Here is a 13,498-nt window from a genome sequence, read left to right as displayed (position 1 = left end):
CCAACCCTGTGCATTCCACCATCTACACCTCTTCACCTCCCACTGACTGCTCCACCATCTCAACACTTTCACAGACGGACAGCACAACAGAGCAAGGAATTAGCTGCACCAAGACATCATCAGGGCCAGATGTCAGCTACATCTTTTCTGTTCTACCCTTCTCCAGTGAGGAAGCCAACAGCACACAACAGGATGACTACACACTCGCCATCATCTCTTCCACACCCCAGACCGACAGGATCACAGTGATCAACCACCAGGGCTTGCTGTACCGACAGATCCAGTGCAAGGGCGGCCAGTACCGACTACAGCTTGTCGTCCCAAAGGCCTTGATCGAACGAACGCTACGGATCCTCCACGAAAGGACAACGGAGAGACATCATGGTCGGCTGAAAACTCTTCTCAGCGTCCTGGAGGTCGCCTGGTGGCCAACGGTCCGTAAGGATGTCTGACGGTATGTGGGAGACTGCGGAGTGTGTAATGTCAACGGAACGAACAAAGAACCATCTCGTCACCCTGCATCGTCATCGTCATCATCATCACCGACCATCAAGCAAGGAAGGAGGAATGCTCGAGGGGAGAGGCGTGCCGGCAAAGCTGGGTACAGTATGCACCAGGGAGGAACTGCACAACCTACCCAGGGTTACCCAGGCTGGTACCGACTTCCTCCACTCTGTAATGGTTCCCCAGTTCCTTCCAGCCAACTAGTGCCTGCATGGGAGTGCCTAGTTTTAGCTAATTTATTTCAAAGACATTTTAAGTCACACTTTAAAGAGGATACCCATTTTATGGACTATGGTTGACAGTACTCTTAACAGACTAGTTTCTTCACCGTGTTGACATAGGCTAAGGGGGGGGACTATGTGACACTGTCACACAAAATGCATGTTTTACCGCTCTATTTATTACAATGATTTTATGTATAATGGAGTTTTAATTGGTTTACATGTGTTTTAGTCCATTTTATTCCTCTTAACATTTTAAGTGTGTATGTCTTTAAGAGATGAATGGTTGGCCTGTCATGTGACCAGTCACATGACAGGAAGCAGGAAAAATATCTGTATAAAGAGAGCAGCATGGCAACAAACAGAGACTCACTAACAGTCATCTTAACTGGATTGTGGAGTTACCATTTGCGGACTTACCTCTCCAGACACAACTTTTGGACTATCACTACTTGGACATTTGTATATACACTGGTGGACACTCACATTGGGACTTTTATCAGCACACTAGGATTCTTGGACTGTTTTAGGGTATGGTATTTGGGACTGTATGCTTTTAACAGACTGAGTTTTCCTGGTTTTATTGTGTTGTTTTAAAGTTCCTGTGAATATTGTAAATACACAATTCTTATTTAACTTTATCACCGGTTTATGTCTAATTCTTTTAACCACTAACAAACTCACACAGTAAAATCTGACCCCATTTTAAATCATGTGACTCAACCAATTTGGCTGATCGTTACATACTAAACAATGAGGAATTTCTTAGTTGTTTTAACATTCCCATTACCCCTAAGGAATTTGCTATTGTATTCAATCATTTCGATGCCATACCATCTGGAGTTATTAGACTATTTCAACATATCCCCTATCCCTCTATTTTACCTTATTTAGACCCTACTGTTACAATGATGGGGAAATATTACTTTTCTTCCACTTCTAATAGATCAATATGTTTATTATTTCTCAAGGAAAATGTGTCATTTACAAATGTCACAGTTTATTGGAATACCTTTGTTTTTGATATTGCCTGGAGGAAAGTTTTGCTGATTCCAAATAGATACTTAATTACTAATAAGATAAGAGAAGTTTCATTTTGTATTATCCATGTGTATATCCTTTTAATACTGATGCAAAAACTTGAGAAAATGAGATCCAGGAAGTCCAGTAATGATTATGTCAGAGATTAAATTTGAATAAGGAATAACAAATTTATTAATTAAAAATTATAGAGACAAACATATTAATTAATTAATTAATAGTTAGATACGTTAGATTTTATTATTAACAGATAAAGATCAGAATATGGAGAAAGAAGGAACAAAATTAAGACATTTGCAGAATGAAATGAGAGGTAGAAAAGAAGAAGCAGAAACAAAAGACACAGAAGAGATGCGAGAAGCAAAAAAAAAAAAAAAAAAGGCAAAAGAAAAGCAAAGGAAAGCTAAACTATCAAAGACCCAGTTCGTTTTATACCATAAGCATAGGAAAACTTACATCCCACTCAAACTTGTGTTTTGGTCTAATAAGAAAAGGTCAAACAGATTTATCTATTATGTTGTAACAGCTAGGTCAGAGTGACTGATCAAAAGTCAAACAAAGATAAAACAGATACAAAAGGGGTTGTTTTGACACCCTTAAGGGGACATTGCATCACATGTCTGAAGAAATGGAAACAGACATATTTTGATATAAAGGTACAAGATCAAATGAGCAACTAATTCTGAAAACATCATTGCTTCTGCAGTACTTGGCAGGCATCAAATATCTAACCACAAACGTATCAACGTGACCTGTCACATTGGAATACTTTGAAGAACAATTTAATATAACAAGCATACATACTCTTAAATATAAAAGAAGAATAACCATAAAGGGTACAATAAAGAGTAAATACTTGAAAATATGATGAGTATTAATATATGGAGTAGGAGTACATGAATATATGAAATCAAAAGTAATATTGATAAATCATAAGCCATAAATGATTAACATGAAATATGAATAAAATACATGAATATGAATATTGAATTTAAATAAGTCCATTATCATTAAATCATTTCTTGTTTTTACCCAGTAATAGCGATTTTTCAACCTGGATAACACTCATCCCTCCTTCAACATGTTTACTCTCCAACATCTCCGGCACCTCCAATTCATGGTTATATTGTCTGCTATATTTGCTTCTTATTTATTAAATCCAGAAAACTGGTTGATGAAACATTGATTAAAATTAAGATACAATTTTAACAAAACAAAATTCACTTTAAAGAAAGGCTTTCTACAAAACAAAACTTAATGAAGTGGTCAAAATCATGTCTGACCAACTCCATGTCTCCCGATATATTGCGCATTTTATGATGTATCCTATCTTACTCATGTTGTTCAGTTTTCATAATCAAATAGATGAATTTAAAACATAACATAGGTCCGCTCTCTGCCCAACAAAACGGACGAACTCCTTCTGCTCTCCCGGACAAATAAGGATTTCTCGAACTCGGCTGCTCTGTGCTTCACGGAAACCTGGCTGAACGACGCCATTCCGGACAGCGTGTTATGTCTGCCGGGCTTTCAGCTGTTTAGATCAGATCGCGACGCTGAATCAACGGGGAAATCGCGCGGCGGCGGGACGTGCTTTTACATCAACGAAAGGTGGTGTTCAGATGTAACGGTGTTAAAGAAGATGTGCTGTCCAGATCTTGAAACACTCTTCATTAACTGCAAACCGTTCTATTCGCCGCGGGAGTTTTGCTCGTTCATTCTGGTGAGCGTCTACATTCCTCCGCAAGCGCACGTGAGCTCGGCTTTACAGTTACTCGCTGATATGATCACAGAGAGCGAGCAACAACACCCGGACTCTGTTCTTATCATTCTCGGGGACTTTAATAAAGCGATTCTCTCACGTGAACTGCCCAAATACAGACAGCATGTTACTTGTCCCACCAGAGACAGTAATATACTCGACCATTGTTACACAGCAATAAAGGATGCATATCACTCTGTCCCACGGGCAGCTTTGGGGCTCTCTGATCACTGTTTAGTTCATCTCATACCAACCTACAGGCAGAAACTGAAATCAGCTAAACCTGTAGCAAAGACTGTAAAGAGATGGACCACCGAAACAGAGCAGGCTTTACAAGCCTGTTTCGAATGGACTGATTGGAGTGTTTTTGAAGTTGCTGCCACCGATCTGGACGAGCTCACAGAGACTGTTACATCATATATCAGTTTCTGTGAGGATCTGTGCATTCCTACAAAGACTCATTTATCTTACAACAATGACAAACCCTGGTTCACTGCAAAACTCAGCCAGCTCCGTCAGGCCAAAGAAGATGCTCGCAGAAAAGGGGACAGAGTCTTGTACAAACAGGCCAAATACACACTGGAAAAGGAGATCAGAGTGGCAAAGAGGAATTATTCTGATAAACTTCGGAATCAGTTCTCTTCTAATGACACAGCTTCAGTGTGGAAAGGTCTGAAAGACATTACCAACTACAAGACACCATCCCCCAGCTCTGTGGAGAATCAACGACTGGCAGACGATCTGAATGGGTTTTATTGCAGGTTTGAAAAATCACCATTCACACCTCCATCAACCCCACTCTCCCCCACACCTGCAATTCAGTTCAGTGAAGATGACGTGCGCCAGGTCTTCAGAAAGAACAAGAGAAGAAAGGCACCAGGCCCAGACAGCGTTTCACCAGCCTGTCTGAAAACCTGCGCTGACCAGCTGGCCCCCATCTTCACACAGATCTTCAACAGATCACTGGAGCTGTGCGAAGTCCCCTCATGCTTCAAACGCTCCACCATCATCCCTGTCCCAAAGAAACCCAAAATTACTGGACTAAATGACTACAGACCTGTGGCTCTAACGTCTGTGGCCATGAAGTCATTTGAAAGACTGGTTCTGGCTTTTCTGAAGGACATCACTGGACCCTTACTGGACCCCCTGCAGTTTGCTTACCGAGCAAACAGGTCTGTGGATGATGCAGTCAATATGGGACTGCATTATGTTCTCCAGCATCTGGACAGACCAGGGACTTATGTGAGGATCCTGTTTGTGGACTTCAGCTCTGCTTTTAACACCATTGTCCCATCACTCCTCCAGCCTAAACTAACTCAGCTCTCCGTGCCCACCTCTGTCTGTCAGTGGATCACCAGCTTCCTGACAGACAGGCAGCAGCTAGTGAGGCTGGGGAAATTCTCATCCAGCACCCTCACCATCAGCACCGGCGCCCCTCAGGGCTGTGTGCTCTCCCCACTGCTCTTCTCCCTCTACACCAACGACTGCACCTCTAAAGACCCCTCTGTCAAGCTCCTGAAGTTTGCGGATGACACCACACTGATCGGCCTCATCCAGGACGGTGACGAGTCTGCTTACAGACTGGAGGTTGAACAGCTGGCTGTCTGGTGCAGTCTTAACAACCTGGAGCTCAACACGCTCAAGACAGTGGAGATGATCGTGGACTTCAGGAAAAACCCACCTGCTCTCCCCCCACTCACCATCATGAACAGCACTGTGACTGCAGTGGAGTCATTCAGGTTCCTGGGCACCACCATCTCCCAGGACCTGAAGTGGGACAACCACATCGAGTCCATTGTGAAAAAGGCCCAGCAGAGGTTGTACTTCCTTCGCCAGCTGAGGAAGTTCAACCTACCACAGGAGCTGCTGAAACAGTTCTACTCTGCCATCATTGAATCCATCCTCTGCACTTCAATTACCGTCTGGTTCAGCTCAGCTACCAAATCTGACCTCAGAAGACTACAGAGGGTAGTCCGGTCTGCTGAGCGAATCATTGGCACAACCCTCCCCACTCTCCAAGAACTGTACTTATCCAGAGTGAGAAAAAGGGCAAAGAAGATCACTCTGGACCCCTCACATCCAGCACACTCCCTCTTTGAACTGTTGCCATCCGGTCGACGCTACAGAGCCCTGAGCACCAGAACGACCAGACACAGGAACAGTTTCTTCCCTCAAGCAATCCATCTCATGAACACTTGACAAACACGGAACACACAACACTATTACGTATTATTTACTTAAAACACTTATTTATATCTCAATTTGCACACATAATTGTACATACAATTGTCTATAATATATATTGTCTTTTGCTTTTTTTGCACTTTGTCTATCTTGTAAATTTGTATATTATTATTTTATTCTTTTTATTATGTGTCTTGTCTTGTCGCTGTTACTCTGTTGCACTGTGGAGCTTCTGTCACTAAAACAAATTCCTAGTATGTGTAAACAACATACCTGGCAATAAAGCTCTTTCTGATTCTGATTCTGATTCTGAGGTCTACTTAAACAAATAATAATTTATTTTTAGTCTTATGTTTAATATTGGGGGCATCCAAGTTATGTTTGTAAGAAGTAACTAGTAACTAACTAATTACTTTTTTAAAGTAACATGCCCAACACTGCCTATATAACATATAATATAATATCATTTGACAGTGGTAGTGAGTAGCCATGTGGTTTTACCTGTGGTCACCAAGTCTCACTGTGAGAATATTTTAATTTAAATCTAATAAATAATAAAATAATTTTTACCAATAAGACTGGACTGGAACCTCATGGTGTCTCAAAATTGCACAGCTGAGTACACTTAGATGTTCTTAAGATTATCTTAAGAAGCACTAAAGAAGAATTTTTAGTATATTAAGTACAAAATTAGTGTGCAAAAATAGAGCACTTTTAGTACATTATAGAAGTGTACTTTTTTCACCTGGGTGTAGAGGGTTGCATGTGCACAGTGAGTTCATAGATGGTCTTCATGACCATGACATGATTTTTCAAAGTAGAATCACCCCATCCCCACCCCCTCGCTTATCAGGAAACAAATTTTGGCTATATAAATGCTCTATCAACAGCATTTGCAAACATTGGATGCAAGTTTCTAGTACCTGTATCTCAGAAGAGGACACTGACTGCTGAATTCTGATCTATGAAGAGAAGGTTATCTTCATTTAATTACTGTTATTTTAATATTGATTATGTTTTACTCACTTAAATGAATGATTTCTGGTTATGAACAGAGCAATGAAGCTGTATCATAGCATCCTGCTACTCTTCAGCTGCCAGTTCATTCACACTCTGGGTAAGCTACTAATGTGATTTGGTAACATAAAAATATACATATATTAAAATCCATTTTAAAATAATATTTTTTTTTTGCTATATTTTAATATAAAAGTATTTAATTCATTTTTAAAAGTATCTGTTTGTACTTATTACTTTGCACCATGTTTTCACAGCTTTAAACTGTGAAATGATTTGTGGCACCCTGAAGCAGATAGACGCTGGGGCAGGCTCAGTGGTTGGAGTGAACAATCAAAATGAAGTCTTCGTCCTGAATAATAACGTCTTCACAAAGGTCTTTACATCTCTAAAACACTTCAGTGTTGGTCCTGCTGGTCAGTTTGGGGTGGATACAGCAAACAACATCTTCAAGGTGCAGGGTGGCAGCCTTGTGCAGATTGGAGGTGAAGAGCTACAGAAATCATAAGATATGTTTAATCTTTTATTAATGTATGTGACTTTAGTTTGGAGACATTGTTTTAAAATCACAATACCAATGACATCAGCTTATTGTCATTCTGGTAGCACTTTATTTTACAGTCCTGTTCCGCATGTAGATACTTGGGGGGGGGGGGGGCTTGTATATTATACATTAAATATTATATCATATAATATTAAATAGCCTACTATATTAAGGTGACCAATATTTTAGAGCATTAAATTCCCCCGCAGTGTTATTAACGAACCAAACGTGAACACCATACCACGGACAGAAAACCAGATGAGCCCAGTGTTGAGCCCAACAAGTGTTGTAGTACCTAACCAGCAGGAGAACAGTGATGTATGATGTATGAACTAAATTTGGTGACAGTGCAGTGTTTTACAGTGAAGTTACTGAGTATTTTTCAGAATATAAAATTAGCAAAAGGGTTTTGGGTTTTGCACTTTTCAAGCACCGTTTCATGCTGTAACGGTCATGATATGACGTCACTGTCTACAACGTCTTTTTTATAAACATGAATTCAACCCATAACTTAAAGCAATACATTCAAAATGTAAAAATATAGAACCTACTCTACTTTACTGCAAAAAATATAATTCTTTTAATTCAGCCAAGAGGTCATGCCGTGAGGAATCGATCTTCTACTGGTCGCATGTCTTCAAGTGATGCGAATTCGCAGGTCAGAGTTCACCAAACTTGAACTTTGGAATGTAGCGAAATGCTGCCTTTAAAGGTGCGGTCACACTCAGTGCCCAAGGAAGTCGACCGGAAGTTGACGCCAAAATGAATATTGGACAAATGGAGTCTTTAAACGCCTCAGATGTAAAGTTATTCACTGTCAAAGTGACGCCAAAATGAATGGGAGTCAGTGTAAAGTTATTCACTGTCAAAGTGACGCCAAAATGAATGGGAGTCAATGGGATGCTAACGCAAGTGAAGTTCTGCTACAAGATGGCGGCACGCATCTTAGGCGTTTAAAGACTCCATTTGTCCAATATTTATTTCTAAAGATACACGACAATGTATAAAGGGCTCCATTACCTTCTATGTTACATTATGGCCCCGTAGAAACAGTTTTTGTAAAAATAGGCTAACGATTGCGCCATAACCACTCGACTCTCTGTCGCACAGTAGAGAAATTACCATACAGACAGGAGGAGAAGCTCGCAGGCAATAGTATGCATTAACTTAATATGGCGTACTGGCGTTACATTTTAAAATAATATACAAAATAATTAATCAGAATACTTACTCCTGCTCACTCACGCCAAAGAACTCCCCGCTCAAGCTCGCCGTCTCTGCAAGATTAACGATGGCAGTTTGCACGCACAGCTACTAGAAGATTTACATCTGTCAGACAGATTGCTGACGTCATCAAGCTTAGTTTGAGTCTGCGCGTCAGAAACGGAAGTGCTAAAAATCGCTAAAAATGGGCTTCACTTGTCTCAATTGAGTTCCAATGGGGTCGCTGTGTCCATTTCTTTTACTGTCTATGGTCACACTGCACTTTTCGTTCCACTGACTTTCATTCAAACGCATGCGAATGCGTCAGACAGGAAACGCAAGCTCGTGTGAAAAATTTCGCATTTTGCTGCGTTCCAAAGGTCATTCATGTAGCTATGATACAGGACACATTGTTCAGTGTATTTTAATATTCATAGTAGGCTTAACAGTTATATATCTGATATGAGATATAAAATGAGATAAAATAAGATATCTCAGTAATACTAGCAGAAGTGGGAGTCGATTTGTGCTTTGCCGTCATGTACATTGCTTCCTGATATCACGTGCACAAACACAAATAACAGTTATTATGTCCGGTCGAACAATGTAGGCTATGTATTAAATTCAGATTGGATTGTGTTGGTAATAGGCACTTAACGTTACCTAACGCTAAGTTTCGTGCATTGAGCTCATTCTAACAAGTGCTTTCGAACTTCTTTCTGAATAGTAAGTTACGTGGAACACTTGCGAGGTCCGACGGTTAAGCAGAGCGGTTAAGATAAAGGGGCTTGAATAATTAATAATCAATAACATGAAGAAAATATATTTATTAAATGTTATCCACATTATATTTAATCTGCAACAGCATTGTGAATTTAACGATGCGTTTGGTCATTAACTTTTAAATGCATCATTATGCAAAGATGAGGAGAGTTCTCTACATGAAAGACCCATGACTGGCAGATCAACGTGCGACTACATTTCTCTCCGAAATGTCTACTCTTCTGCTACACACTCAAAAGTAGCTATGTACTTTTTCTTTACAAAAACAGTAAATGCTTTTAGGACGTAGTATAAGTAGGCGAATTGGGACGCAGTACGACCGGTCTAAGGCGGCCGCAAATCTCAGCGCCCAGCGGCCAATAGGGCTGTTTCTCAATTCCAAGAACGCAGAGAACGGACTTGCGTTCTCGTGGAGTCCGGTCTTGCCAGGCGACCTTGAAAGAACGATCTCGGAAGTACGCGAGGACAGAGAACGCATCATTTGAGAATTGAGATGTGCTGCGATCTTGTTGCTCAACTGACCGTCCCAGCATATTATAAGTGGCTAATGCACAATAAATACAACATAACATCACAAACAATTGTCATAACCTATTAAAAAAAAATCGTTCATATTATTATAGACATTGTTTTCATATAATTTTATATCTTTTTATTTCACTGCGTGTATTTTATGAAAATGAGTAGCCTTTGGCTGTTATGCTTTGTCAATGTTCAGATTATTTTTTATATGCCAATAAAAATACTGCAGGCTTTCTTCAGGTTATCATTTTATTAAAATTAAGCAAAACAAACGGTTTACTGTCACGAGCCGTCACGTATTTGCGAGCTTGTAGCTGCAAACTCACGAGAACTTTAAAGCTTACAGGCTTCCGTACGTCGACCGCCGCAGCGTCTTCTGGGATTTTTAGCGGTTCCATTCCCTCAAGTTTGCATTCGATGCATCCTCGATATCAAGAACACATCCGGGTACTTTCATGCGTCCTCCGTTCTTGCGTTCTTGAGTATTGGAACGAACTTCGACGGTTGATGATGACGTAGAGCAAGAACACAAGGACGCAAGATCGCTGAAGAATGCATATTGAGAAACAGCCTATATGATGTCTATGGCTGTAACGGGCGTGATATGATGTCACGGTCTACAGCGTCTTTTTTATAAACATGAATTCAACACATAACTTAAAGTAATACATTTAAAATGTAAAAATATAGAACCTACTCGACTTTACTGCAAAAATAAAATTCTTTTAATTCAGCCAAGAGGTCATGCCATGACGAATCGATCTTCTACTAGTCACACGTCTTCACGTGATGCGAATTCGCAGGTCAGAGTTCACCAAACTTGAACTTTGGAACGCAGCGAAATGCGAAATTTTCCACACGAGCTTACGTTTCCGGTCTGACGCATTCGCATGCGTTTGAATGGAACGAAAAGTGCAGTGTGACCGCACTTTTAGGAGGGAGGGGCAAACACAGAGTGCGCGAGTAAAGAAGAATTGAGTTGAACGTTAAGCTGCATTCACGTCACCTTGTATTTACCGGAATCTTGAAATGACAACACGTGACGTTATATTCGGAGCTGTTCACGGCCTTTTGGTCCTTTTGGTGGGAGCTTTTAGAAAACTTCCAGCTTACAAGCTGTAATTACGAGCTCTACAAGGACGTGAACGCTTTTTACGTCAAGCTCTTTCTGCGTTTTGTTATTTTTGGGGAAGTTAAGATACCTCCTGATACCCGCGTTTTAGTTTGTAAACGTTCAGGAAATAAACCACAGCCCGTTGGGTGCTTTCAAACTGGATTCTCATCTCCTGTTTGTTTCTCCTGGGAAAGTGCAAAACGTCACAATATGAAAAGCACAGAGCGCGTCCATCTCTGGCTCAGCGCCAGCAGCGCGAAATGAGGTTTGAATTTAGCAGTGACGCACTGAAAGTTTAATCACACCGGTGTGATCGCACGCGTTAAAGGATAAAATTGGGAGTGAATGGGGGGGAAAAATTGAAACTGAGGGGGCACAAATCTACGGTGACCGGGAGGGGACATGTTCGGTTCATTTAGTTTTGTCGTGGCCACAACATGTAAACTCGTGGGAACGTAATAACATGTCGTGGCCACAAGATATTAATTTGTGGGAACGTGATAACTCGTGGCTACAAGATCATTTTGTCGAGGTAACGACATCCTTATGTCGTGGCCTCGAGATCATATGGTGAGGGAACGAGATATTTTTCTCGTGGCCATGACTTCATTATGTTGAGGAAACGACATCTATTTCTCATGGCCACAAGTTAAAGGGATAGTTCACCCAAAAATGAAAATTTGATGTTTATCTGCTTACCCCCAGCGCATCCAAGATGTAGGTGTCTTTGTTTCTTCAGTAGATTTTTAACTGCAACCGCTGCCGTCTGTCAGTGGTATAATGCAAGTCAGCGGGAACTTGGACTATAAGAGTAAATAAAACACGACAGACAAAAACAGTATTTATATAATTTTTTACCTCTAATACACCACTATGTCCAACGGCATTCATCACTCGATTCGTTTGGTCTGATCGCGCTCTGACAGCGGCAGTGATGTCTCGCGCATATACTTCAATGGGAGCGAGACATCACTGCCGTTGTCAGAGCGCGATCAGACCAAACGAATCGAGTGATGAATGCCGTTGGACATAGTGGTGTATTAGAGGTAAAAAATTATATAAATACTGTTTTTGTCTGTCGTGTTTTATTTACTCTTATAGTCCAAGTTCCCGCTGACTTGCATTATACCACTGACAGACGGCAGCGGTTGCAGTTAAAAATCTACTGAAGAAACAAAGACACCTACATCTTGGATGCGCTGGGGGTAAGCAGATAAACATCAAATTTTCATTTTTGGGTGAACTATGCTTTAAATGTGTAAACAACCTGCGTGACCATGGCAACCTGGAACTATCACAAATGGATGAGACTAATAATATTTATTTTTAATTTAGAAAAAGAACAGAATTAAGAAATTATTATATTAACATAGTGCATATTATATGTGTCGCGCGCTGTTACTTACTTAGACAGCATTCGAATAAAGTTTATCAATAAATGTTTAAACGTTGTACATTTTAATCCCATCCAAGTCTTTTAAATCCATTCACTTATCGTTTATTTTTATATTTAATATTTTTATGTTATTATTAGTTACATTTGTACATTTATTCGCTTTATTTCCCCTTCATTTCCCATATTTCTTTATCTAATTAATATTCTGTACTTTGTTACTGAAAGTTTGTATTCTGTAGGTTAAATACTGCAAATGCCCGATCCTGCCAATAAAGTTTTGACTTTATGATTGTATTTCTGTAGCCTATTTCTGACGACAGTAGCTTAAATGAGCGTCTGTTTTCACTTGTAGCCCCTCGTGCCTGTGACAGCATTCGAATTAATTCAGAGTTTAAGTTTAAAAAATGTGTTACTATTTTAGAATATTTTGTTCATTATTTGTATATAACCTATGAAAGCTTTATTTATGATTTTATTTTATTTCTGTAGGCGCACAGGAATTTTACAGGGAGTATATGTACCACCCTTATTTTTCATTCTTTTTTTTTTTATAATTCAAGTTTATTATTTTCATCTGGTACATGACAAATTCATGCAAAACACAGATTACAGATGTGAATATTTCACATAGGGCCAAAATATATAGTGGTTGCAATCAACAAAAATAAACAAATACTAAATGAGGAAAAAGGGACAGAGAGGAAAAAAAAAAAAACACTGATCTTGCATACAAGTAATACAAAATAATAAGAAGTCAAAGTTATTGTGTCACATCGGTAGACAGCGTCACATAGGACCAAAAATCTTCCCAGTCTTTTTGACATTTCCAACAAGCATTATTATTTGTCAGACCCATTCTATTTAGTTTAAGAGGTGTCAGATAGAACCTGTGTAACTTTGTACTGTGTAAATTGCCCTCTGGCTTCTCTTACGTATTTACCTGCATCTGACAAAATGTTTTTCCAATCTTCGTCCCCAATAACAGCCCCAATGTCCTTTTCCCATATTGTCTTTAAATTTGTCCAGACATTGCTGAGCACATGGTTGGTCATCCTGTAGAATATAGAGGCTTTTTGTTGGGAATGAGGCAGTGTTAGGAAGTCCAAGATATGGTTTCCGTCCGTGTACTGGATTTTTGTAGAAACACAATTTCTAATTTGCAGGTATTTCCAGAAATGTTCTTCTCCCTTTAGATTATACTTCTGTA

General features: G+C 39.9%; 1 protein-coding gene across 1 annotated transcript in view; it reads left to right on the top strand.

Moving 5' to 3' along the window:
* The first annotated feature begins 6,563 nt into the window (after positions 1 to 6,563).
* The window catches only part of LOC125257142 (fish-egg lectin-like), a 28,927-nt gene continuing 21,992 nt past the window's right edge, over positions 6,564 to 13,498 (top strand). Inside the window, exons 1-3 of the mRNA XM_048173599.1 lie at positions 6,564 to 6,687; positions 6,768 to 6,829; positions 6,987 to 7,214. Coding sequence (XP_048029556.1) covers positions 6,677 to 6,687; positions 6,768 to 6,829; positions 6,987 to 7,214 — 301 coding nt within the window. The 5' untranslated portion in view covers positions 6,564 to 6,676. The remainder of the gene's footprint in view (positions 6,688 to 6,767; positions 6,830 to 6,986; positions 7,215 to 13,498) is intronic.

The sequence above is a fragment of the Megalobrama amblycephala genome, linkage group LG2 (genome assembly GCF_018812025.1).
Source record: "Megalobrama amblycephala isolate DHTTF-2021 linkage group LG2, ASM1881202v1, whole genome shotgun sequence".
In the NCBI taxonomy this organism is placed as follows: domain Eukaryota; kingdom Metazoa; phylum Chordata; class Actinopteri; order Cypriniformes; family Xenocyprididae; genus Megalobrama; species Megalobrama amblycephala.
This window is presented reverse-complemented; position numbering and strand designations above follow the sequence as displayed.